This window comes from Mustela lutreola, chromosome 2, assembly GCF_030435805.1.
Source record: "Mustela lutreola isolate mMusLut2 chromosome 2, mMusLut2.pri, whole genome shotgun sequence".
NCBI classification, from domain to species: Eukaryota; Metazoa; Chordata; class Mammalia; order Carnivora; family Mustelidae; genus Mustela; species Mustela lutreola.
In genome coordinates, this window is record NC_081291.1 from 103,382,339 (window position 1) to 103,408,674 (window position 26,336).

The 26,336-nt window shown below is 37.2% G+C and overlaps 1 protein-coding gene across 5 annotated transcripts in view; it reads left to right on the plus strand.

Moving 5' to 3' along the window:
- Nucleotides 1-26,336, plus strand: part of SEC22A (SEC22 homolog A, vesicle trafficking protein) — a 65,830-nt gene that overhangs the window by 27,686 nt on the left and 11,808 nt on the right. For all 5 annotated transcript variants that reach the window (XM_059162863.1, XM_059162866.1, XM_059162865.1 and 2 more), the window contains exons 5-6: nucleotides 9,845-9,960; nucleotides 24,629-24,694. In XM_059162863.1, the coding sequence (XP_059018846.1) occupies nucleotides 9,845-9,960; nucleotides 24,629-24,694 (182 nt within the window). The remainder of the gene's footprint in view (nucleotides 1-9,844; nucleotides 9,961-24,628; nucleotides 24,695-26,336) is intronic.

Here is a 26,336-nt window from a genome sequence, read left to right on the forward strand (position 1 = left end):
TGTTATTCAGTAAACATGTTGAAGCAGTTTACCCAAGTCTTGTAACGTTGCTTTTGAAATCTAGAAAGGCATACTCAGCAGCATATTTTTTCTTAGTGGTATGGGTTGCAATGAGCATCTTGATTTTTACATTTAGTATACTTGAGACCATTAACCTCCAGAAATTTGACTGAGGTGGGAGGCTCCTATAATTTTGTTATTATTTTCCATACTCTTCCATACACGTATCATCTCAGGGTATCTGCTGTCTGTTCTTCTTGTAACGTTGCTTTTGAAATCTAGAAAGGCATACTCAGCAGCATATTTTTTCTTAGTGGTATGGGTTGCAATGAGCATCTTGATTTTTACATTTAGTATACTTGAGACCATTAACCTCCAGAAATTTGACTGAGGTGGGAGGCTCCTATAATTTTGTTATTATTTTCCATACTCTTCCATACACGTATCATCTCAGGGTATCTGCTGTCTGTTCTTCAGATCCTGGCAGCATGAGGTTATCAACAAAATGGATCAGTATAATGTTCCAGGAGGTGTTAAGATGTTGGGTCCTTAAAGGCCAAGGGTCAGCAGACGTTTTCTATATATGGCCAGATTGCAAATATTTTAGATTTTATAGGCTAAATGGTCTCTGTTGAAATTACTTTACTCTGCTGGTATAATATAAAAACAAACATAGACAATGTGTGAAAGAATAGGTAAAGCTGTTTTGCAGTGAAGCTCTGTTTACAAAAACAGGTGGTGGGCTGGATTTGACCTGTGGGTCATAGTTTGCCAACCCCTGCTACATACTAATCTCTGGCTTAGAGTTGATATAACTTGGTGGCAATATAGTAAATGTACTAAATGTGCTTCTCTCTCTCTCTCTCTTTTCTGAGCAAGAGCTCAAGGGAGTACTAGGGGAAGGGGGTGAGGGAGAGAGAATCCCAAGCAGACTGATGTTCAGTGTGGCGCCTGACATGGGGCTCAGTCTCACAACCCAGAGATCATGACCTGAGCCAAAATCAAGAGTTGGATGCTTAACTGACTGTGCCCCCCAGGTGCTCCTGTGCCCTGCTATCTTTATCAGGTAAAAGCAAAATGCTTCTGATTTTCTCTGTTTATTAGGTAGAGAAGAAATTGTTAGCAAATTAGCACCTACATGTCATGGAATTAGTTGATTGTTCCATATGGAAAAGTGTGTGCAGTTGGAACCCACAGTAATCTGTTGTCTTCCTCTAAGACACTCTCATTTTGGAGCCTTAAACTGGAGAGTTAAATGGGTATGTAGTAGGAATCACTGTCTGTGCATATTTTAATAAGCCTTGGATAATGACACTGATTGCTGCATTTACCTTAGGGATTGATATTTTGATGATGTTTGGGTGGGGGAAGCTCCATGGCTTCCATGGCCTTTCCTTTTCTAATAGTTCTAATTCCATAGATCTGTCAGTCAGTGTTGCTGCCAGAGTATCTGTCCATTACTGTACACACTCAGGATCTAGAAAATTAGTCTTTAATTTGGGGTAGGGGTCCATCCAACTTGACCTACCAAGAGAGAAATTCTTTTAGAAAGTTCATGTATTGTTTGACTTCTGTAAGTCCCCACTCTGACCTGTAGTCTGCAGTGGTATCTTGGATCACCAGACAGCAGACACTGGAAGATGGAGGGACATCTGGGATTTGATAATTGTTTTAAGAAAGAGAAGTTTTTAAAGTAATTCACAGTTAGAACTTATTTTAATATTAACAGAAAATTTTCTTTTAATCCAGATGAAACCTGGGTAATACTTCCTATAATCTCTGAGTTTAAATATGTTTTCCTATTTTCTTTCCTGAATAAAGTTATTTACTTTATTTTGGAATTTGGTTAATAGTTATTTGACAGACATTACTCTTCAGGCCTTTTTCTCTGTTAGAGAGAAAGACTGTTAGACGACCTTACATTTGGTTTCTTGACTTTTTCTCTTTCTGACCTTTTGACCCCTCTCTGCACAGTCTAGCATGAATATTTTCTCTAACTTTCTGAAGTCTACAGATGTTCTGCTGTCCATCATGGGTCAATATGTTAAGTTAAACACTAGGTCCTAATTTTACCTTTTTTCTTTTCTTTTTAAAACATTTTATTATAGAGAAATTTCAAACAGCTACAAAGTAAACGGAATAGTGTAATGAACTTTCATGTACCTGTCACCCAGTTATAATAACTATATCAGCATTTTGCCATTCTTGTTTTTTCTGTATCCCCAGCCACTATCCACTCATCTAGTTGATAATTTACTTCTGTGGTTTTCTTTTCTTTCTTTCTTTCTTTTTTTTCTTTTTTTTTTTTTTTTAAGATTTTATTTCCTAGAGAGACCAAGGTAGCAAGAGAGAGCACAAATGGGGAGGAGAGGGAGAAGCAGGTTCCCCATGGAGCAGGGAACCTGACTTGGGGCTCAGTCCCAGGACCAAGGATTGTGACTTGAGACAAAGGCAGACACTTAACTGACTAAGCCACCCAGGCACACCCATGGTTCTTTCTTTTTTAAGGAAAATTTGCACATATTAACATGCACATATCTTTGCTATATGGTTTAGACACATGGATACATTTTTATAAACCATTCTTTTTTAAAGTATAGATTTTATTACTCTTCAGGTATGGTAAGGCCAACAGATCAGGAGACAGCTGCCACTGAAAAGGTAGTTTGTTATACTCAGATCCCAAGAGAAGGGTTCACGCTACTCCACCCACGCCCACGTGGGGAAGTATAGGTATTGGTCCAGAGGTGAGGGAGTGAGAGGAAAATATGAGCAAGAGCCTTTATTGTGCTTTCCCTAGGAAGGAACTGGAGAAGCAGGCTAAGCAGGTTTAGATTGGCTAGCTTGAGTACTTATGGCAGCTCTGGGATAGAGGGCTGTCCTTTGTTGTCTGATACCAGACCCTGGGGTGATTTGGGCAAGGGGATAGTGGCCCTGAGTGTGAGAGCCCCACAGAGGCGATAGTGTGTGTGGACTTTGGGTTAGGGGATTTGATTTTGAAAAGCACTCTTGCAGGTGAGTTGTTTGCTACCTCTGGGAATTAGATAGCCCTAAAGGCTTTCCTCTAGGGTCGGCAAGGCTCCAAGATATCAAAGCATCAAAATACAAATATAAGAAAAAACACCGAATACATATCCCTATCACGATATAGAATATTTCTATCTCCCTGGGAAATCCTTTCATGTCTCTTCCGAATCTCCATCCCACCTCCAGACAACCATTGTTCTAATCTTTTACACTCTAGTTATTTTTAATTTTGTTTGTTGTAGAAATTTATAGAAACAGGATTATATAGTGTACTCTTGTGTTCATCCTTTTTTAGTACTACATCATATGTTGTAGGTCTCTGTAATTTGATCCTTCTTATTGCTGAGTAGTAGTCACTGAATAACATGCCACATTCTGCCCATTCTCCTACTGATGGACATTAGCTTATTTCCAGTTTGGGGTTATAAAGCTTCTACAGATATTTGTCTTTTGTTAACACGTTTTCATTTCTTTTTTTTTTTTTTTTAAGATTTTATTTACTTATTTGACAGAGATCATAAGTAGGCAGAGAGGCAGGCAGAGAGAGAGGGGGAAGTAGGCTCCCCACTGAGCAGAGATCCCGATGTGGGGCTCAATCCCAGGACCCTGGGATCATGACCTGAGCCAAAGGCAGAGGCTTTAACCCACTGAGCCACCCAGGTGCCCCAACATTTTCATTTCTTTTGAGTAAATACTAGCAGTGGAATTTGCCAAATCAAACGTGAGGTACATGTTTGACACTTTGAGAAATGGCCGGTTTTCTGAAGTAGTTGTACCATTTTACATTTTCATAAGCAGTGTATGAGAGTTTCAATTGCCCTACATTCTCATCAACATTTACTGTTGCTAATCTTTTTAATTTTATTATTCTGCTTTAAAAAAAAAAAAACTTCACAAAACGTTAAATTCAGTACATTTTTCTGTCTCTTTAACACCTTTATTTTTAGGATAAACACTAGATTAATCAGCCTTTTTCCACCTATGTGATTTTATAGACAATTTGTCAGTTGGCTGAGAATGGTACTCTATTCAGCAAGTTGCCCCATGAGGCAAATAAATTTCCTAATCTCTCATTCTCTCTCTCCCTCTCTCCCACACACACATGCCAATAAGTAAGATACAAGATAGAATGTGATACATGTTCCCAAAGAGATAAACAGAGATAAATGGAAGTACCACTTTCAGTCCCCAGGGCCTTGAACAACATACAGGGTTTTGACAGGTAATGATGTAAGAAAGGGCCTCACTGGTGAAAAGAATGGTGTGTTTTTAATACCATACAATTAATTTCAGTCATAATTTAGTAATCAGTTATACTCATTTAGATGGAATGGACCTGAAATTTCTCTCATATGTTCTAAAATCTGTTTCTCCAGATATTTAGGGCATCATTGAATGACTGTACCTCCTGAATTTCGTTTTTGCTCAAAGCGTAGGCACTGTGGTATTATGAGGAGGTTTGAAGGTTAGAATAGTACCATCATTTTGAATCTTCATAATGCTTCTTCTGGTATTCTTTTCATCATTTTCCCTTTCTTTTGACTCTTCTGATTCTTCTACACTGAATTTTTTCATTCTACCTATAAATGTATTTAAATCTCCCTCCTCCACCACATTACAGGGGAAAAATTATTATTTCTCAGTCCTACTCTATCTGTCACGCTGTCATCTTGGTTTTCTTTAGAGGCAGTAGCATTCACTTACTGCTTCTCTCTCTTACCATCAATAGTTATATAGCCTCTTGCAGTCTAAATTTTGCCTTCACTCTTGTGAAATTGTTTTTATAAAGGGTCAACAACCATCTTTTAGTCAATAAATCTAAATTTTTTTTTTCATTTTGAGTTCAAACTGTCTTTGGCTTGTCCACAGGCATTGTTATCCATATCTTTCTTCTGGATGGCCTCCCCTTTCTAGGCTTCTGAGGCTCTTTCCTCCTCTTGTTCTCCTAAATCTGTCTTCCTGACTCTTCCTCCTCCCTGCAAAGGTACTGTTTGCCAAAGATTTGCCCAGGATTTGCTCTTGGGCTACTTCTTTCCCTAGTAATCTCATCCCAGCCCTTCCCTTCAGATACAAGCCACATCTTGTTTCTTCAGCTCTGCTACTCTTTCATTGCTTATTAAACATGTCTCATTATCACTACAAGTTTGATATGTTTAAAATGTCTCCATTCTCGGGGCACCTGGGTGGCTCAATCATTTAGCGTCTGCCTTCAGCTCAGTTCATGATCTCAAGCTTCTGGGATCAAGCCTGCATCAGGCTCCCTGCTCAGCAGGAAGCCTGCTTCTCCCTCTTCCATTCCCCCTGCTTGTGTTCCTTCTCTTGCTGTGTCTCTCTCGGTCAAATAAATAAATAAAGTCTTAAAAAAAAAAAAAAAATCTCCGAAAGACAACTATCATATGATCTCCCTGATATGAGGAAGTGGTGATGCAACATGGGGGCTTAAGTGGGTAGGAGAAGAATAAATGAAACAAGATGGGATTGGGAGGGAGACAAACCATAAGTGACTCTTAATCTCACAAAACAAACTGAGGGTTGCTGGGGGGAGGGGGGTTGGGAAAAGGGGTTGGGGCTATGGACATTGGGGAGGGTATGTGCTTTGGTGAGTGCTGTGAAGTGTGTAAACCTGGCAATTCACAGACCTGTACCCCTGGGGATAAAAATACATGTTTATAAAAAAATAAAAAATTAAAATGGTGAAAAAAAAATCTCCATTCTTGATCAGACCTGAGTTTCTTCCAGCATCTTTGTTGGTAGCACCATTAACTTTCTAATTACCCACACTTAAAATCTTGACATTTAAAAAAACTTTTTTCCCTTTTGTTTCCCATATCTAACTAGTTGCCATGTCTAGTAGTTTGAACCCCTGTGATATCACTCACCTCTTTCTTCTTTATTCCTGCTGTCACTATCCAAATTCAGGCCCTCTTATCAGCCAGTCTTTTGCAATGAATCCCTAAGGCATATTTGTGGAAATAGCATGGGCTTTGCAGTCTTACAGACCCAAGTGCTAATTGTGAAGATGGCACTTACTAGCTGTCTGACTTACAGCAAATTATTTAGCCTCCATTGACAGATGAAAAAATTCAGAAACTGAGAAGTTAGTCATTCCTGCCTTATGAAGTACCTCATTTTGAAGGATAAGTGGGACAAAGTATACCTACTAAGAAAGCACTGAGAAAATATTGTCTTCCTGCTTTTAATCTCCTTACAGCCCATTGATAGATTAATATTCCTTAAGCATAGCCTTAACCATATTGGTCTCTTGATCTTCAGTGTTTCCCCATTGTCTAACTTGTTCATAATTTTTAGTCTAGTATTTACAACTATCTATTAATTTGCTTCAACCCCCCTTTTTTACCTTCTTTCTTCCTCTCTTCATAAATATCATTTTAAGCCAAACAGAACCAGTAATAGTGCCCAGTGGCAGAGTGGTTAAGAACATGAGGTCTCGTGTCAGTCTACCTGGGTTTAAATCCCCCATTCATTTACTTACTTTGGGCAAATTACCTAATCTCCCCAAACCTTAGTTTCGTCTAAAAAAATAAGGATAATTCTAGTACCTACTGCAGTGGGTTCCTAGAGGGGTGACATGAGATCATGTATATAAGCACTTGTGCCTGGTACATTGAGAACAGACACTATTAGTAGGATTGGCAGAAGTGGTTGTAGTTGTTGTTGTTCATGCTCTTATTTGCATCTCATTTCCACCTCCATGCTCACATTCTCTTCTGTAGAAGTGCAGTTTTTCCCGTTCGTGCCTGTCTAAATTTTAACCATCTTTAAAGATCTTCCTTGGTTTTCTTACCATTGCTGTATCACCACCTTCCCCCTAGTTATCTTTACTCTTCAGAATTCCTTTTTTCTTTTCTTTATTAAAAAAAAAAGATTTATTTATTTGACAGAGAGAGCACAAGGAGCAAGGCAGGGCGAAGCATACTCCTCATTGAGCAGGGAGCCCAGTGCGGGACCTGATCTCAGGAACCTGGTATCATGATCTGAGCCAAAGACAGATGCTTAACAGACTGAGCCACCCAGCTCTCCTCCTCTCAGAATCTTAACTCTTTTAGTTTAGAATGCTTATTACTTTCACAGGCTTATCTGTTTTTCTTCCCTTCAAAAGACTAGAAGTATCTTGAGGGCAGGTTATGCAAATCATTAATTGTATTTTCTAAAGCACAACATCTTACACAGAATTATGCTAAAAAGTATTTGCTGAGTAAATACTTAATTCCCTATAAGCAATAGCCCTCTGGTCCCAAAAGATTTACTTCTTTAGGAACTTGTCTAGACTTCAATAATTACTGGTTCATAAAAAATATAATTTTATGAAAATGACATTATTGGGCTCAAAGAGGCTAAGTAAAGAAATGGTGTTGTAGCAAAAGATAATAATAGCAAAAACAAAACAGAAATTGACCAGGTAACACTATTTTGGATTCAGTAACTTTTTTTCCACATTGCCTCTCATTTGTTACTGTTCCAAATCCACTTTAACCTAATAGTACCTATCATGGTGCCAGACTGAAGTGTCAAGTAAGCATTTGTGGATAACAATGAATCTAAAATTTATTTTACTGAAATAGAAAGTAGTAGATATCGCATAATACATTAAAATGTGATTAAATATCTTGTTCAGTTGTTGACATGACAAATTATCCTTAGGGAGTATCACCCTCATGTTGTATGCAGATGGAGTTTTCTCTTGGTAACCATTTCCACAGGTCCTAGGGAAAGAAATAGGGTGGGAGTGGGTGAATCTCCACTTGAGAATTTCTTTTCCACAGTGATTGCGCACAGCTCCAGCCTCTCCTGCAGCATAATACATGTGTTGCCTTTATTAAAAGAGAATTGTCATTTGCTTTTATGCTTTTAAAAAATATTTCTGTTCATTTTGAAATAATTTTAATAATAACAAATGGTATATTATAATTATAAAGAGAGTGCTGGAAGGTCAAGAGATAAATATTAGAAAATTTATATAGTCCTATTTTTTATTTCTTAAACATTGATCAACACATTAAAATGGTAATATTTTCCCATTCAAGAATGGCTATACTTTACTTGACCATAAACAGCTAATATTTTTTAGTTATAATACAGAATATTATTTGGGTTTTTTCGTAAGGTAAACTTGTGTATTTTAGAAGTATGATTTATATAATCTGTTTAGTTGTCAGGTATTATGCTTGAGGCCCATATTAAGGATTTCTTTTTTTTTTTTTTTTTATTAGAAGCCAGCTTTCCCTTACTGCTGAGCTTCCCCTTACATCCTTTGGGGAAGGATGGACCAGGAGTACAAAACATTACTAATTGGTAGACTAGTTGGAAAGATTTTTTTAAATTGTGAGGGGTTTTTTCCTCTACTACTATAAACTTGGTATTAATACTTTACAGAGATATTTAATTTTTTATTTTCATATTAAAATCTCAAGGAAATTGATTGAGAGACCCAGCAATCAGCTTGGGCACAGAAGAAACTTCAGGAACTTTTTCCCATCTTAGCATTTTCTTTTTTTTTTTTTTTTTTTTTTTTTTTTTTCCCATCTTAGCATTTTCTGCTGAACTTGAGGAACAAATAATTTCTGTGATATGTGGGGTTTTGTGTTTCTGTGAACTGTTTAAGGAAGCTTTTCTGCTGTAATGGCTGAATATAAGTTGCAAAGATTTAAGTCTTTTTTTATATTAAAGTTCCATCCCATTAACTTCATTGTTAGGGCTTTTACACTTCAGTGATTTAGATAAATGACCTAACTGTAGTTCTGTTGTCCTCTCTTTCCCTCTGTCTCCTTTTTGAGGTCTAGATGATTATGTATTTAGTTTTGTATTTTCCTTTAGACTCAGTTATTTATTAAGCCCAAGATGATGATAAAGTAAAACTGTTGTATAACTAAATTTCTTACATTGCTGAAACCCCTTATCTAGGGGATGCATTTGTGAAGTTGAAGTGGTCACTTGCTTTTTCAACTAGTGTTTTATCATTTGTAATGGTCTTCAAGTGGTCCTCGGGGATCAAGAACTTCATAGCCATAAGACTTTCTATTGTGAAGTTCAGATTGGTAATTATATAGGAGCTTTCACCTATATCCTGTGATATTTATAGACCTGGAACCCAAATAAGGGAGACTTTTGCTTTAAAAAAGCAAGCTGTGTTTGTTCTTAAAAATGTTATCTAAGCATTTTCAGAAAAAGTAGGAATTACGCAATGATCTTTCAGGTGAAGTCACCTTTGCAAATACTTGCAACTCTTTGCAAATGGTAGACCTATTTAGGCAGTAAGGTTTTTGGTTTTGTTTTTGTTTTTTACATGATACACTGCCAGATGTGAGCACTCCTTAGCCTATATACCCCAAGTGCACGTTAGATGTCTGTTAAAAAAAATATAGAGAGGGGCGCCTGGGTGGCTCAGTTGGTTGGGCGACTGCCTTCAGCTCAGGTCATGATCCCAGAGTCCTGGGATCGAGTCCCGCATCGGGCTCCCAGCTCCATGGGGAGTCTGCTTGTCCCTCTGACCTTCTCCCCTCTCATGCTCACTCTCTCTCTCACTTCTCTCTCAAATAAATAAATAAATAAAAATCTTAAAAAAAAAAATAGAGAGAAAAAGAAGTTAATTGACTTTGAGTTCAGGGCAGTGAAGCTATCATGTTGTCAGACATTTTGCATTAAAAAAATTTAACTACTAATATGTTAATAAATAAATTTATGAAGATTAATTCATGTTTGACCCATTTAAATTGAGCAGTGAATTTCATTTTACGTAAGTTTAGGTATTGGCATAGAATAATGGTGTTCATTTCTAACCATTACTTTTATTTTCCAGCTCACCAGCGACTGGAACCAGCGACTCTGTCAGGGATTGTGGCATTTATTCTCAGTCTTTTATGTGGAGCTCTGAATTTAATTCGAGGTTTTCATGCCATAGAGAGTCTTTTGCAGGTACTGTACTGTTTTTGCAATTTCAGGTAACTTTGCCTGTTGATTCTACTTGTAACTTGATTTGAATTGATTTGAGTATAGTACAATTTATGGTACATGCTCAGATTCTGTATTCTTTACGCCTGCCCTAGTCTCCCCTTCCTCTAAGAACAGTGATTTCTAGTTGGCTTCCTTGACTCAGTGCGTATTAATTATTTACTTCACAGGAGGCACTATTTATAGGTACTCTTGGGACACCAAGGTATGTCTGACATGAGTGCTGCTGTCTCGGAGCCTAGGGTTGAATTGGGAGGGGGAAAACAGCACATAAATGATTGTCAAGTACAGAGAGTTCGGAGGAGGAGCAGTTATTTTAAGTCAGGATAGGAGAAAGGGGCTTTGTGGAGGAGGAATGAGCTGGACCTAGAAGGATCTGAGTGGATAGAGAGGAATGGAAGAATAAGGGGGTGTTTATGGGCAGGTTTTTGTCCTACTTCTATGTATTTCAACTTTGTTATCTGTTCTTTTTCCTTTTTGTTGGTGGCTACCTGAAACCACTATTTTTTTCAGATATTGCAACTACTTTGTTTTCCAGTGGAGTTTTTCCAGAGACTATGGCTATCAGAATATATTAACTTTTTCTCTTTTTATAAACTTTTTGAAACTTCTTTCTTTAAGTTTAGCACATTTCAGACTGGACAGTTTTCTGTACCTTTGTTTCTACTCACTTCTCTAAAGATTTTTTTTTTCTTTTGACACTTCCACATGTGAATTAGTTCTCTGTTTTTGGTCAGCATTAAGCTCAGAATACTATTCGTAAAAAAACACTTAATACACCTTATATTCTTTTTAAAAATTGCTTCTTAATTTGGGGAACACTCAGAGTACCATTCTGAGTACCATCCGAATGTCCTCTGCTGTATGGAGCCAGTAGCAGAGGACATCAGAGGTTCCAGGCAGCTGAGCTGTCCCTTGAGTGAGAAGGGGGTGCTTCTCATGACTTTTCAATTCTTTTTTCAACCGTCATGAACCCTCAGGTAAAGCCCCTCTTCCCTATCAGGCACAGGACAGATGGCTACTCTCCCTTGGTGTTCCTGTCCTTGCTTCGTAGCCAGGTCAATTTTATTCCAGTGGGAGTTCAGTTTTGAGCCAGTAAGACAACCTGCCAAAAAGAAAAAAAGGCAATTTGGAGAACACTGACTAAAAAGTTAATAAATAAGATACCCTCTTCCTTTTTTTTTTTTTTTTAATAGTTGATGTAGTGGAAAGACTAGTAGTATAGGTGGGTGAAGAGTTGATTTTTGTTTGTGGAGGAAAGAGAGAAAGGGTTGGCTACAGCTCAGCTCCTGATTAGCTCTGTGACCTTAAATAGCTCACTTTACTTTCTGCTCCTCACCTTCATTACTTATGAAACAAAGATCTCATGAGTATTTCTCAAAGTATGGGGCATATTTAGCACTAGTCGCACAGTAGATGACTTTAGGTGGTAGAGGGATAAATATTTTTAACTTTCGGAGTCATGTTTTTAGTGTATGTCAATGTGTAGCATCTGTATTTGGTAAGATTAACAATGGAGAGGGACGCCTGGGTGGCTCAGTCGGTTAAGCCGCTGCCTTCGGCTCAGGTTGTGATCCCAGGGTCCTGGGATCAAGTCCCACATCGGGCTCTTTGCTCGACAGGGAGCCTGTTTCTCTCTCTGCCACTCTGCCTCCTTGTGTGTGCTCTCTTTCTCTCTCTGATAAATAAATAAATAAAATATTTTAAAAAGAGATTAATGTTGGAGATAAAATTTTCCTTTTAAGATTAATTTTCATAATTTTATGGAATTTATTAAGTAAATAATGGTATAATTTAGAGTTGGCAAAAATTGTGAAGATAGTTTTCTGTGGTTAAAATTCTTGGGTTGTTTGAAATTGTCAAATTGATAAAGAAGGGGAGGGAGCAGATCTGGGTAGAGAAAAGTTTTGTGCTACAGAGACTTATCATTCTTGACCCAGAAGACAGTATGGAACTGGGGACTTAGACCCCCATTATTTTTAAGTTAAAAGTCAGACAAGGCTATTATATCTCACAAAAAAAAGAAAAGAAAAGAAAAGAAAAGAAAAATAGTTTCTTTCAGGCACTCAGAAGATATCTTATCCCTCATCTTCCTGGACTGATTCTTTCCTTCTCCCTCCTCTGATTCACAACTTCAGAACTAAGGAAAATAGTATAAACTAAGGTTTTCATGTTCTTGAGCTGCTGCAGCTGGCTGATGACTGCCTTGATCCCTGAATGTTTTATGTTTTCCCTTTGTGCGGTAATATCTTTGCCCCCTGCAGTTGTTGTTTAGCTTTCCAAAGAACAATAATCTGATTAAACTGATGACCACTTACATGTAACTGACTGATGGCTCTGAGATTTCTCAGCCTGTCGACATATAAAAAAGACATTACAGACCAATGTAACTCATGAACACAGATGGAAAACTCCTCAGCAAGATATTAGCAGATTGAATCCAATTGTATATAAAAAGAATTACATGCCACAGACAAATGGGATTTATTCCAGGTATGCAAGGCTGGTGCAACATTTAATAGTTAATGTAATCCATCGTATCAGTAGGCTAAAGAAGAAAAATCATATGATCGTGTCTGTGGATTCAGAAAAAGCGTTTGACTCAAAATCCAGTACCTGTTCATGAACTCACCATAAACTAAGAATAAAGGGGAGCTTCCTCAGTTTGATAAAGAACATCTGCAGAAATCCTACAGTTTTTACCATACTTGATGAAAAACTAGAAGGTTCTTCCCTAAGATCAGGAACAAGACAAGGATGTCCCCTCTAACCATTCACATTCAACACTGTACTGGGAAACCTAGTTAATGCAGTAAGACAAGAAAACAGAAGGCATAAAGATTGGGAAAGAAGGAATATGATACTGTCTTTATTCACAGATGTTTCGATTGTCTATGTAGAAAATCGCAAAGAATTGACAAATTCTTGGAACTCATGAATGATTATACTAGAGTTGCAGGATCCAAAGTTAATATATAAAAATCATGGGTGCCTGAGTGGCTCAGTAGGTTAAGCCTCTGCCTTCAGCTCAGGTCATGATCCCAGAGTCCTGGGATTGAGCCCCGCATCAGGCTCTCTGCTCAGCCGGGAGCCTGCTTCCCCTCTCTCTCTCTCTGCCTGCCTCTCTGCCTACTTGTGATCTCTCTCTGTCAAATAAATAAATAAAATCTTAAAAAAAAAAAAAAATATATATATATATATATATATATATATACATATATATATATATATATAAATCGAGTACTTTATATCAGTAAGGAACAATTGAAATTTGAAATTTAAAAAACAGTATATTATTTATATTGGCATACCAAAAATGAGGCACTCAAGTATAAGTCTAACAAAACATATACAAGATCTATATGAGAAAAACTAAAACTCTAGTAAGAAAAAGAAAATTTATTTATTTATTTATTTGACAGACAGAGATCACAAGTAGACAGAGAGGCAGGCAGAGAGAGAGGAAGGGAAGCAGGCTCCCCGCTGAGCAGAGAGCCCGATGTGGGGCTCGATCCCAGGACCCTGGGATCATAACCTGAGCCGAAGGCAGAGACTTTAACCCACTGAGCCATCCAGGTGCCCCAAGAAAAAGAAGATTTAAATAAATGGAGAGACATTCCATGTTCACGAGTGGGAGGATTCAATATTGTTAAGTTGTTAGTTCTTCCCAGCTTGATCTGTAGATTCAACACAACACCAGGCAAAATCAATATTTTATAGATATTGACTAAATGATCCTATGTGGAAAGGCAAAAGACTCGGAATAGCCAACACAATCCTGAGGAAAATGAAATCAAAGCACTGACACTACCCAACTTTAAGACTTACTATTTTTTTTAAAGATTTTATTTACTTATTTGACAGAAAGTGCATACACAAGCAGAAGGAGCCGTAGGCAGAGGGGTAGGGAGAAGCAGACTCCCCACTGAGCAAGGAGTCCAGTGCAGGGCTCCATCCCAGGACCCTGGGATCACGACCTGAACCAAAGATAGATGCTTAACCGGCTGAGCCACCCAGGCTCTCCTTCAAGACTTATTCTTAAGCTATCACAATTAAGACAGTGTGGCATTGGCAAAATAATAGACAGATGGATCAGTAGAACAGACTAGAGAGCCCAGAAATACACCCATACAAGTATAGTCAATTGATTTTTGATGAAGGAACAAAAACAATTCAGTGGAGGAAGAAAAGTTTTTTCAGCAAATGGTGCTGGAATAGCTAGACATCCACAAGCAAAAAAGTAATTTTAGACACAGATTTTATACCTTTAATTAAAAAAAAAACTTAACTCAAAATGGATTTCAGACCTAAATGTAAGATATAAAACTTAGAAAAGATAGCAGGAGACAACCAAGATGACCTTGGATATGGTGATGACTTTTTAGATATAATACCAAAAATATGATCCATGAAAGTGTAAAAAACTTTTGGTCTGTGAGGGACATTAAGAGAATGATAAGCCACAGACTAGGAGAAAATATTTGCAGAATACATCTGACAAAGGGCGTGTGTCCGAAACATGCAAAGAATTCTTAAAACTCAAGAAACCAAATAATGCAATTAAAAATTGGGCAAAAGAATGGAACAGACACCCCACCAAAATAGATATACAGATGGCAAATAAACACATGAAAAGATGTCTAACATCATATGGCACTAGATTAAACATCATATGTTGCAGATTAAAACAATAAGATAGCACTAAACTCCTAGATTGGCAAAAACCAAATATTAGGATATGCAACAATACAAACTTTTCATTCAATGCTGGTGGAAGTGCAAAATGGCACAGTCACATTAGAAGATAGTGTGGCTGTCTCACAAGGCTAAACATAGCCTTACTGTATGATCCAACCATCATGCTCTGAGGTCTATTAACCCAAAAGAATAGAAAGCTTGTGTCCACATAAAAACCTGCCTATGAATGTTTATATCTGCTTTACTTACAATTTCAAAAAACTAGAAGAAACTAAGATATCCTTCAAAAGGTGAAAGAATAAACTGTGGCAGTCTGTACAATGGGGTATTACTCAGTAATAAAAAGAAATGAATTCTCAAGCCACAAAAAGGCATGGCTAAACCTTAAATGCACATTACTTAATGAAAGAAGTCTGAGAAACCCACATACTTACATGACTGCAACTGTATGACATCCTAGGAAAGGCAAAACTAAGTGTAGACAATAAGTAAAAAGATCAGTAGTTGCCAGGGGTTTGGAGGGAGGTAGGAAGGGAAGAGTAGCTGGGTTATGGGATTTTTAGGGTAGTGAAACTCTTCACTAGTTACTGTAATGGTGGTTATGTCATTATACATTTGTCAAAACCCGAAGGATGTACAACACAAAGAGTGAACCCTAATGTAAACTATGGGCTTTAGTTAATGATAATGTGTCACTGTTGGCTCATTTGTTGTAACAAATGTACCACATTAATGTAAGATGTTAATAATGAGGAAACTGTGAACAGGGAAAGAGCCAGTTATATGGGAACTCTTTGTAGTACACATACTGCTTAATTTTCCGTCAGCCTGTTCTAAAGATAAAAACCTATTTCAACACACACACACACACACACATACCACACAGCACCATTAAAACAAAGAACAGGAAGGGAGGAGCAGTCTTTGGGCTTTGATTTTTCATTACTTGTGGCTCCACTTAACAGTTAAAGTATAGCCTGTTGTACCTAGCTGCCTCTTAGAAAATGGTGGATTGGCTTTCTCTTCTCATGAAGGGGCTGAGCCTTCCCGTTCACACAGACCAGGACGGGATGTCAGTGTCCCAGCCAGAGTGGAACCTGGGTCTAGAAATGTGATTCATGTTTTAGGTCAGATGTACAGTTTTGTGCCCTCTGAGAATAGTGGCCATTTTGAGAAAGGCAATGGAGAGCCCCCCGACCCTATACTCACTCACCCCTCCCAGCTCAGCCCCAAATACCCCTGCCAAAGATGGACAAGGAAAATAATATCCTTTAATTTGTATAAAGGAAGTCTGGAACAATGAGAGACTAAAACATGCAGTAGGAACTGGGCAGATGAGAAGCAGGGTAGGAATGACACTCTTCATAGTATATGCCTTATGTATTATTTTTATTCTTTGAACCATATGAATATACTATTCAGATTTTAAGTAATAAAAATGAGTGTTTATCAGCACCTATTATTTAAGCATGAAACAAAACAAAACTTCAGTTAACCCAACCTAGTAAGTAGATTTTCAAGTAACATTTCAGTAGAGTAAAGGTAAATATTTTTGTGGGGGTTAAAGGGAGCCTGAGCAATTTTCCTGAGTTTTTATAGTTTCTTACTGCCAATGTCTTAGAATCCACAGTTTCCCTAGAAGCTTCAAGGTTTTTTGATTGTTTTAAATGGTTCCTTAAAACTGTGGTGCTAGAGTGTGAAGGACACATGGGGTGAATTACAAGTAGGGAAAAAGGGGCTTTCTATTCATAGGTCATTTATCATTTGGGAACTCAATGGATGCTTGTATCTTTGAGATCTGTCTTTCTAATGCTTGATACAGAATTCTCTTTTTCACTGTTGTCCTAGACTAAATTTATTCCAGCAGTGTTTCCTTCTCATCTGATCCAAGGAACTGTAAATTGGTCCATATGGGATTTTTAGCTGACTGGAAACTGTGGACACCTGGTTACTTGGTTCCTTTAGGGTTGTTTTAAATTTTTGTTCTGTCATAGGCATCTGACATATTCCACATATACTCATCAATAATTGAGGTTTCTAAAACAGGGATGCTCAGAGAAGGGAATGAGTAAACAGAATACAAAGTTTGGGGGAATATTGTCCACAGGTAGTTTGTCACTCATAGGTAGTTTAAGATTTTCTAGCAAATTCTGATCTCCTCATCTGAATGAGAATCATTGCTTTTTGGAAATTCATTGGACTAAAAGTAGAGATTCATATTATTTGAATTATTGGGGATTTTATATCAGTATAGAGGAAAATGTTTTGGTAAGTGACTGGTGCTTGGCAATACTTTTCCATGTCTTGTTAGAAGAATAATGAAGGAGCAGTGTAGAATTGGAAATCTCTACCTTCTAAGGATTCTGTGTCCTAAAGGATGGAATGGACAGTAGGCAAAGAGAAGGAGAGAAAGGAATGCTAGATTGCAGAGGGCACTGTGATAAATTTAGAGGTTAACCAGAGTAGGATTAGGGGTACAAACTATGTTAACTTCAACAAGTACATCCTTTCATCCCAAGTTAACCTAAAAACACATACAGAATGGGGGCCTGAGGTCTCTTGCTTTTCATTTTCCCTCATTGGAGTCTATTTTATTATTATTCATGACTTGTATTGGATAAAAGGATCCTCTTTTTTTTTTTTTTTAAAGATTTTATTTGTTTTATTTGACAGAGATCACAAGTAGGCAGAGAGGCAGGCAGAGAGGAGGAAGCAGGCTCTCCACTGAGCAGAGAGCCTGATGTGGGGCTCGATCAAAAGGGTCCTTTTTAATGTCACTAGAGCCACTGAATTTAAGACATACTCTCAGCCTTCTCTGTGGTTCATCATGTATTTTGTGTTAGAAATAATCCCTAGAGTCATTGTAGATAATTTTGGTGAGTAAAAGATCTTTTTGAGATGGTGTGGTATGTAGACTCAAGTGCAAATTCCAGGACATGGGACTTAAACTTACTTGTTTTGAGGTTGACTGTGGGGGAGTTACTGAAATCATGGTGGTCATAGAGGAGGCAGGAAGGCATACACAGAGTAAGTCGCCTCAGCATTTCTTTAATACTTGATTGAAAAGCCAAGTATTTATTTGGGGATATTTTTAGATCTAGCTGAAAATATGTATTCTATTTCCTGAGTGTGAGCAGTACATTGATATTAAAGTTTACCTTCTTAAGGCTGTGAATTTTAACTCCTCTCTCTGAATGTGGAAAATGATTGCCACATTTATCTGCTAGTATGTAAGTTGGTGCCTGAGGCGCATTTCAATTTGAGAACCCACGTGAATCAACATTCCTATGTTGTTAACATTGTTTGAAGATTCAGTGTGTATGTTTCTTCTAAATTAATAACTGCCTTTTATGATAATAAGGAATTTATTTAAAAATATAGCACTGAAACATTTCTTTGGAATGTAAGTTCAAACTGGAGAGGTATAGAATGAGTACAGTTTTATTTTAAACTGGTAAATTTGAGGGCACCTGGGTGGCTTAGTGGGTTAAAGCCTTCAGCTCAGGTCATGGTCCCAGGGTCCTGGATGGAGGCCTGCATCGGGTTCTCTGCTCAGCAGGGAGCCCATTTCCTCCTCTCTCTCTGCCTGCCTCTCTGCCTACTTGAGATCTCTCTCTCTCTGTCAAATAAATAAAATTAAAATAAATAAATAAATAAACTGGTAAATTTGATTTGGTGTTCAAGTAATGTGTAAATTAGATTATTTTCACCTATTTCCTAACTTTGTTCTGAGTTTAGAGATGTTAATAAGTTTATTGTGAATTGGCATCTTGTGAATATATAAGCTTTTATCACACTAGGTTTATACTGCTTGTGTTCCTTTAACGATCAACCTTGAGACAATGATATTAATTAAGCTGGTACCAACCTAGAAATAATTTGCATGTGGTGCATTAGGAAAAAACTGAGGATTCTGATACAGCAGTAGAAATGCTGGCCTGGAATTCAGTTTACCTGGTCACATCTGCCAGTAACCAGTGCCCTTGAATGGGTTATTTTACCTTCTTGGATCTCATTTTCTTGTTCTGCAAGATGCAGATTTTGAAGAGGCTCAAGGACCACTTCAGTACTAGCATTCTAAGACTCTCTGATTCTGAAATTCTTTCTAATGGCTACTACAAAGCAGGAAATAATCAACTTTTATTCCTTGAGTTATTTCCCATAGATTGTTTTCTGCCTATTAAAGCTCAACAAAAGTTTTTGCCTTACTTAGTGGCATAATATCTATGCCAAGATGCAGTGCTTACTTACTGGCTTTCAAAAGAACTAAAAGTATTTTTCCTGATTCTGTGCTCATTGTTAAAGAATAGAGGGGGGAAAAGTATAAAGATAAAAATCATCTCCAAATTTTCTCTGTATTTATATACATATGCACATACATACAAACATATACATATATACATAGACTTGTATAATATCATATCCATTATGTAAGTTTGTGCCCTTTTTTTCTACTTAAGATTAAAAAGGGAATATTTCCCAATTATTACAAACAGTTCAATGGTATCATCTGAAAACATTGTGTGACTGTTATATAAAGCCTCTGTTTATCTCTTCATCCTCAGCTTCAAAAAAAAAGATACTCTTTTCCTCTGTTAGTTTTCAAAGCAGTGTATTGGTATCCTAGCATTCCCCTAAAGGTGAAAGTGACATTTAAAATTTTTTTTTTATTTGAACTCCTTACATCTGCCCCACTTTGCTCTTGCCTTCAACCCTCTGTTGTCTTTCCCCACATACACACACTTCTGTCCCACTCTGAGCCTCTGTCCCACCTTCCCTCGACTACTAGCTGTTCCCTCCCGTGCATTTCGTTTTCCTCTCTACTGGAGAGGACGCTCTTAGCTCATAAACATGCCCTAGCTTGCTGGCCTTTAAAAATAAACAAACTTCTTGATGAAGAGACCCTTCTTGTTTTTGAAAGAATAAACTGTGTTTGTTGTTCCCACTCCCTTCCCTCTATTCTCTTAGTCTCTTGTGATCTCTTTTCTGTCCTCAATTCTTTCAAATACTGGCCATTAAGCTCTCTAGAATCCTTCCAGTTGCCAAATGCTGCAGCCACTCTTGAGGCCTTGTCTTCTGTGGCCTCTCTGCCTCACCTTACATACTATTCAGGTTTTCCTTTGAAAAGTAACTCTATTTAATTTCAGAAATAGTATTTATTTTCAAAACCTTAGAAGCAGATAAATCACTATTAATGGTTTGCTACATTGTTCTTCTTGACATTCTCTTATCCCTTCATTTTCATGAAACCATTTTCTCCTATTGTATCTTTTTTCATTGTCTTCCTGTTCCTCAGTTATTTGGTAAACTTCCTTCCTTCACCTGTGCTTTAAATAGTGGCATTCTCCAATGTTCTGCCCTTGGCTTTAATATTCTTTTTTTAAATATTTTATTTATTTATTTGAGAGAGAGTATGAGCGAGGAGAAGGTCAGAGAGAGAAGCAGACTCCCCATGGAGCTGGGAGCCCGATGTGGGACTCGATCCTGGGACTCCAGGATCATGACCTGAGCTGAAAGCAGTCGCTCAACCAACTGAGCCATTTAATATTCTTCTTAACTTTCACCTTCTCTTTGGGTATTTTCATGATGGCTTTTTAAAAAGACGTTAATTTGTGCACATACCCACACATCCTCACACAGTAAAATGTACATGTGCCTATAGTTTCCAAGCCTATAATTCCAAAGCCTGATGTCACAATAAGTCATTCTTTTCCCATTTCTCTTTCCTAGAATCAACCACTGGGTTATACTTCTAGAGACAGAATGTATGTATGCTAGTACATATGAATTTATATATTTACTTATATAATTGTTTTCAGAGTGTTTCTGTATAAATGGCAGTATACTCCATGCTTATTTGCATCTTTTCCACCAAACACTATATAGGAGGTCATTTTATATCAGTGTATAGAGATCTATTACATTCATTTTGGTGGTAGCATAGTGTTAAAAATTTTTTTGTATTCCTCTTTCCTCCCACTGCCTCTTGTTTTAGAAGAATTCAAACTTACAGAAAGATTTAAAAAACAATGCAATTAGCACCCACCTGTATACCTACTTACACTTTTTTTTTCTTTCTTTCCTGAATCATGTGAAAATAAAATAGTAGGTATCATGACAGTTTATTTGAAAGTTTTTCAGTATGTATGCCTTAAGGACTAGGAATTCTGCATAATCACAATACCTTTATTACACCAAAGGTTTTTAAGATCAATGCAGTATTATCTAATATAAAATTCATATTCAAATTTCTACAGTTGACTAAATATCCTTTATAGTTTTTTTTCTCTCTCTCCATTCTAGGAGCCAATCAAGAATTAAGACTTACATTTGATTGTCCTAGGCCTTCACTTGACAACTGTTTAAATAGATGACTGAAGTAGGATCTCTAGAGCCAACTCTTTCCTGAAGCTGACTTAAATCTATGAAATATAATTATTTGGATGTCACATTGGCCCCTCCCAAATCACATGTCCAAAATGAACTCAGTTTTTTTGCTCTCAAACTACTCTTCCTCCTATATTCCCAACTTAGTGCATGCTATAATTCAAATGTTGCCTTAAAAGAAGGCTGAGGGTGCCTGGGTGGCTCAGTGGGTTAAAGCCTCTGCCTTCGGCTCAGGTCATGATCCCAGGGTTCTGCGATCGAGCCCTGCATCGGGCTCTCTGCTCAGCAGGGAGCCTGCTTCCTCCTTTCTCTCTCTGCTTGCCTCTCTGCTTACTTGTGATCTCTATCTGTCAAATAAATTTTAAAAATATTTAAAAAAAAAGAAGGCTGGAGTCATCCTAGGCTCTTCCCTCTTTGAGACCATATGTGCTATTCCCTTAGCCTGCAATTCTCTCCCTACTTTGTCTACCTTTCTACTAGATCATTCTTCAAGACCCAGATTAAGCTTTACTTCCTTGACTTTTTGTTTCTCCATGCATGTTTAGATGTGTCTCCAGTAGTCTCCTTTTATACTCTGTACACACACCTGTCCCATCAGTTACCACTTTAAGTGGGAATTGTTGGCTAATGTATCTGCCTTCTTAATCAGAAAGTAAGCTCCTTGAGTTCATATGGATTTAGTTGTCTTCTGTTCTAGGTCTAGTAATATAAGACCTGGCCTGTAGGTGTTTAATTAATATTTATTGAATGGAAAATACATAGACAATCTTTGGCAAGTAGAAATAGATTTTTTTAAGCTCAGCTCAACCTGGCATGCATTTATTGAATTCCTGCTATATGCAGTTTGATGCAAGTAGTAAGATTGATTTTCTGCCTTGAAGGAAGGTTAGGGGGATGGACAAAATGGGTGAAGGGGGGGTTAAAGGGTACAGACTTCCAGTTATAAACTAAATAAGTTATGGGGATGTAACATCAACATGGTGACTATAGTCAGTAATATTGCATTGTATATTGAAAGGAGATAAGAGAACTTAAGTTCTCATCACAAGAAAAAGTTTCTAACTTTGTACAGTGACAGATGATAACTAGATTTATTGTGATCATTTTGCAACATACACAAATAAAGAATTGTTATGGTGTGTGCACCTGAAACTGATATAATGTGGTATGTCAGTTATACCTCAATTAAAAAAAAGACAGGTCGGAGTCTACTTGAGGCTAAGACCAGTATACTTAGAAGGTAATCTAATTATTCGATAAATGATGCATATGGTAGCCTCAAGGAGAGAGGAGTTGGTGAATGATTTTGAGTATTTACTGTGTGCCAGTTACTGTTCTCTGTTTGCAAGTGTTATTTAATTTGTACAACTTTTATATTTTTTTAAAAAGGAAATTGAAGTTAAATAGTCCAATACTATACAGATAGTAAGTAAAGATTTGAACCCAGGTCTGACTAACTCCACAAACATGCCATTGAGTGTTCCAAAGGCAATTAAGAGAGTCATAAAGTGACTCTTTTTCAAGGGAAAAAATAATATCCAATTATAGGGTATAATTATAGGGTAATTAAATCAGTGGTATAGCCCCCCAATGAAAGGTTGTATAATCGCTACAAATCATGTAGTTGAGAAATACTCATTATCTTGAGAAAGTATTTATGATAGAATATATAGTACTAAAAAGCAGTATATAAAAGTATGACTCCATTTTTTGGGGGCACCTGGATGGCTCAGTGGGTTAAAGCCTCTGCCTTCTACACAGGTCATGATCCCAGGGTCCTAGGATCGAGCCCCACATCAGGCTCTCTGCTCAGCAGGGAGCCTGCTTCCTCCTCTCTCTCTGCCTGCCTCTCTGCCTACTTGTGATCTCTGTCTGTCAAATAAATAAATAAAATCTTTAAAAAAAAATAAAGGACTAAGAAAAAGCAAGCAGGATTTAGTCTTACAATTATTAAAGTCAGAAATGTTTCATGACCCGGGCGCCTGGGTGGCTCAGTGGGTTAAAGCCTCTGCCTTTGGCTTGGGTCATGGTCTCAGGGTCCTGGGATCAAAACCTGTACTGGGCTCTCTGCTTGGCAGGGACCCTGCTTCCTCCTCTCTCTGCTTACTTGTGATCTTTTCTCTGTCAAATAAATAAATTAAATCTTAAAAAAAAAAAAAAAAAGAAATGTTTCATGACCTTCCTTGGCTCTGAGGTGGAACAGGCCTAAGCATCCCAGACAGATTAATGGTTCCTATTTTAAGATCATCTCACTAATATAAGCAACTCTCCTTCTGCTTTATGGTCAGTTCTGTTGCCCAGTAGCAAGTGGGAAAGGAGTTTTCTCTGTGTATTTTTTCATGAAAACATGGGCATGAGAGACACTCCCATATCTTGTGAAAATTTTCGTTGTTTAAAGGTATTTTTTCTAAAATAAGGGCCAAATGTAAGGCTCCTGTCTGGGATTTATGTTTCACTTTATAAAAACACTGAAAGAAATTTAATATTTAAGAGGACTCAAAATAGAAAAACACTTGGGTTTTCTCTTAGTTTTGCATCAGTTTGAAAAACACTCTGTGTGTGATGTATCTTCTAGGTGGCTGTTTTTCTCACACAGCATGTGTGGCTGTTCTCATTGGGATTTAGCACACTCTAGTGGACAGTAACTTTTCAATTTTTTTTTAATCATGTCAAATTACTTTATTGGACATTTCAGTGATGTGCTTACCTGATAGTAAGGTTTGTCAATATCTATTTGAGTCAAGTAGTAATCCTAGTGAGTGGGATGGACTTATAGGCCACTGGGGTGTTGTATGTTTTATGGGTTTTTTTGTTATTGTTGTTTTTGTTTTTTGTTTTCAGTAGAGAAGAGAGGTTTTTTTACCTTATGTGGAAACTTTCCCATTGGCTTTCATCTTTTCTTGGGTTGACTAAGAAAAGAGGTAGAGCTGAAATAAAATAAGAGCAATTATTTGGGGTCTCAGAATTGCAGCTTGAAGAGCACAGATTTGGTAACAACCCAGATTGTGTCCCTTTAGGTTACAAAAAGTCAAGAGCTTAAGACAAAAAGGAATGTTTGTATGTGTCATTTACAACGAATTTTGTTTGATGTTGGCAGCAGAACACCAATCTTGGCTGAATAGAATTGGCTGCTAAGGTTGTCCCTAAGCAAATTCTCTTACTACAGCAATTGCAGTCTTAGGAATATTTGTAGTTTGGCCCAGATAAAGTTCATAGCTTCATCTGGTGAGGATGTACATAAAGGTCCATCTCCTTAATGGCCTCTACACCATTTTAAAACTCCTTGACAAAAGTGATTTCATTTCATTTCATCTTGCACACATGGGTAAGGTGAAATTGATGGGTCTAAACATAAAGGAACACTGGTAGTCTTTCTGTACCTCACACTCCTTGGAACTTTCAGGACTCTTGAGAATTTTTACATACCACGTTTTGATGAAGATTTGAACCATTTGTGCTTAAACATTGCTGTCTCCTATCCTGATGGATTGTTTTTGGAAATGGGCTTCCACCAGGAAAAAAGTAATTTTTAATTTTGTTTTTGCAGAGTGATGGTGAAGATTTTAATTACATTGTTGCATTTTTCCTTGGAACAGCAGCCTGCCTTTACCAGGTAGGTTCTCTCCAACTTTTGAGAAACACTTTCCTATTATTGTTTGTTTTAGGTATTGTCTTATTTGTACACTTTAAATAAATAAAATGTCTGAGTTCTTTACCTCACTTTAGAACCTCTGTTAACTTTATGATCTACATCTCCATTTTGAATGGACCTGGATCCCAGTGTACTTAATGTTAACACTCTTCTGTGTTAGGTTTCAGTGGCAGTATGTCATCTGCCTGTGGCGGTAAAGGCTACTTCTAGATTTTTTGGTGCCTCAGGGCTCTGCTTATACTTGAGCATGAGGATTTTGTACTTTTGGGCAAGTCTGAACAGGAAACAGCCAATGCGGATTTTAGGATATTTAATTTAATAGTGAGGAATGGGGTGGATTGCCAGAGCAGAGAAATTGGAAGAAAGGAAATTAGTTGGGAGGCGATTCCATTACTTATGGCAGGAGGCGGTGAGAGAGTGAACTCTGATAATGGCAGTAGGGATCAGGGGTGAGGGAATGACACTGAGGAGGAAGACTCCTAGGACCTAGACTTACAGAGCCAGGAGGCTTTGCACCTGGTGATAGGAAAATGGGTACTGGCATTCCTGAGAAGAGAGGAAGCACAGATTTGTAGGAAAGGGAGAGGTGACCATGCCAGTCACTCAAGCTGAGGAATGTCTTTGCTAAAATGTGGTACAGCAGGCAAGACCTTTTGACCTAACTTATAAGTAACACATTTCTCTGGCTTGCATAGGAAGAATGTTAGAAAGATTGAGGACTGCAAACATAGGGCTACCTACAACTCAGAAGTCTCTAGTGAAATACTTTGAATATATACATTTGACTTTATGTAAAGATAGATTAAAGATTTTAGTTTCATGTTTTTTTAAAGCCCCTAGTTTTTCTTAATCATTTGTATTTAGAAATTTTCTATACAGTTTGACAGATTGAACTACAATGAATGACATTTCATGCAGGAAATGTGAAAACTTGTATTTGTTAATGTCACAAATGCTTTCATTTTATGAAATATTCTTGTGTAGATTTTTTAAAAACTTTAATGTCTACAATTCTGTCACACAGAGGATATTATCTCATTTTTAAAAATGAGAAATTTGAGGTAGTTTGGGTACTATCCAGAAATCATATAGCCCAGTAAGTGGTAGAGTCAGGACTTAACTCTGGGTCTTCTGATTTTAAATATTGTATTCATTCCGCTATATTATGCTGTCTGTAAGCAAAATTCCTATATTTGTATAATTTCTATAAGGTTATTCAGTTAAAATTTTATTACATATGCATTATTTCATATGATTCTAAAGCGATGTTAGGTAAATGTTTACTTTAAAATAATTTAACGAGTAATTCTTGCAAAATATACTTTTGGCTGTTTTGCCTTAATGAAATAATTTTATTCATTCATTAATTTATATTTTTAAAAATCACTTCTTATCAAAGAGACTTAATGAAATTTTTTTAATTTTATTTTTTCAGTGTTCCAAGATTCATTGTTTATATTTTTAAATACTAATAATAATAGCAAAATGTATTGAGTTCTTACTGTGTGCCAAGTTCTTTATATTCCTTGTACCCATTAAATCCTACAGAAAGTCCCGTGCTAATCTTGTGTTCACTGTCATTTTTCACTGAGGGCTAGCCAGG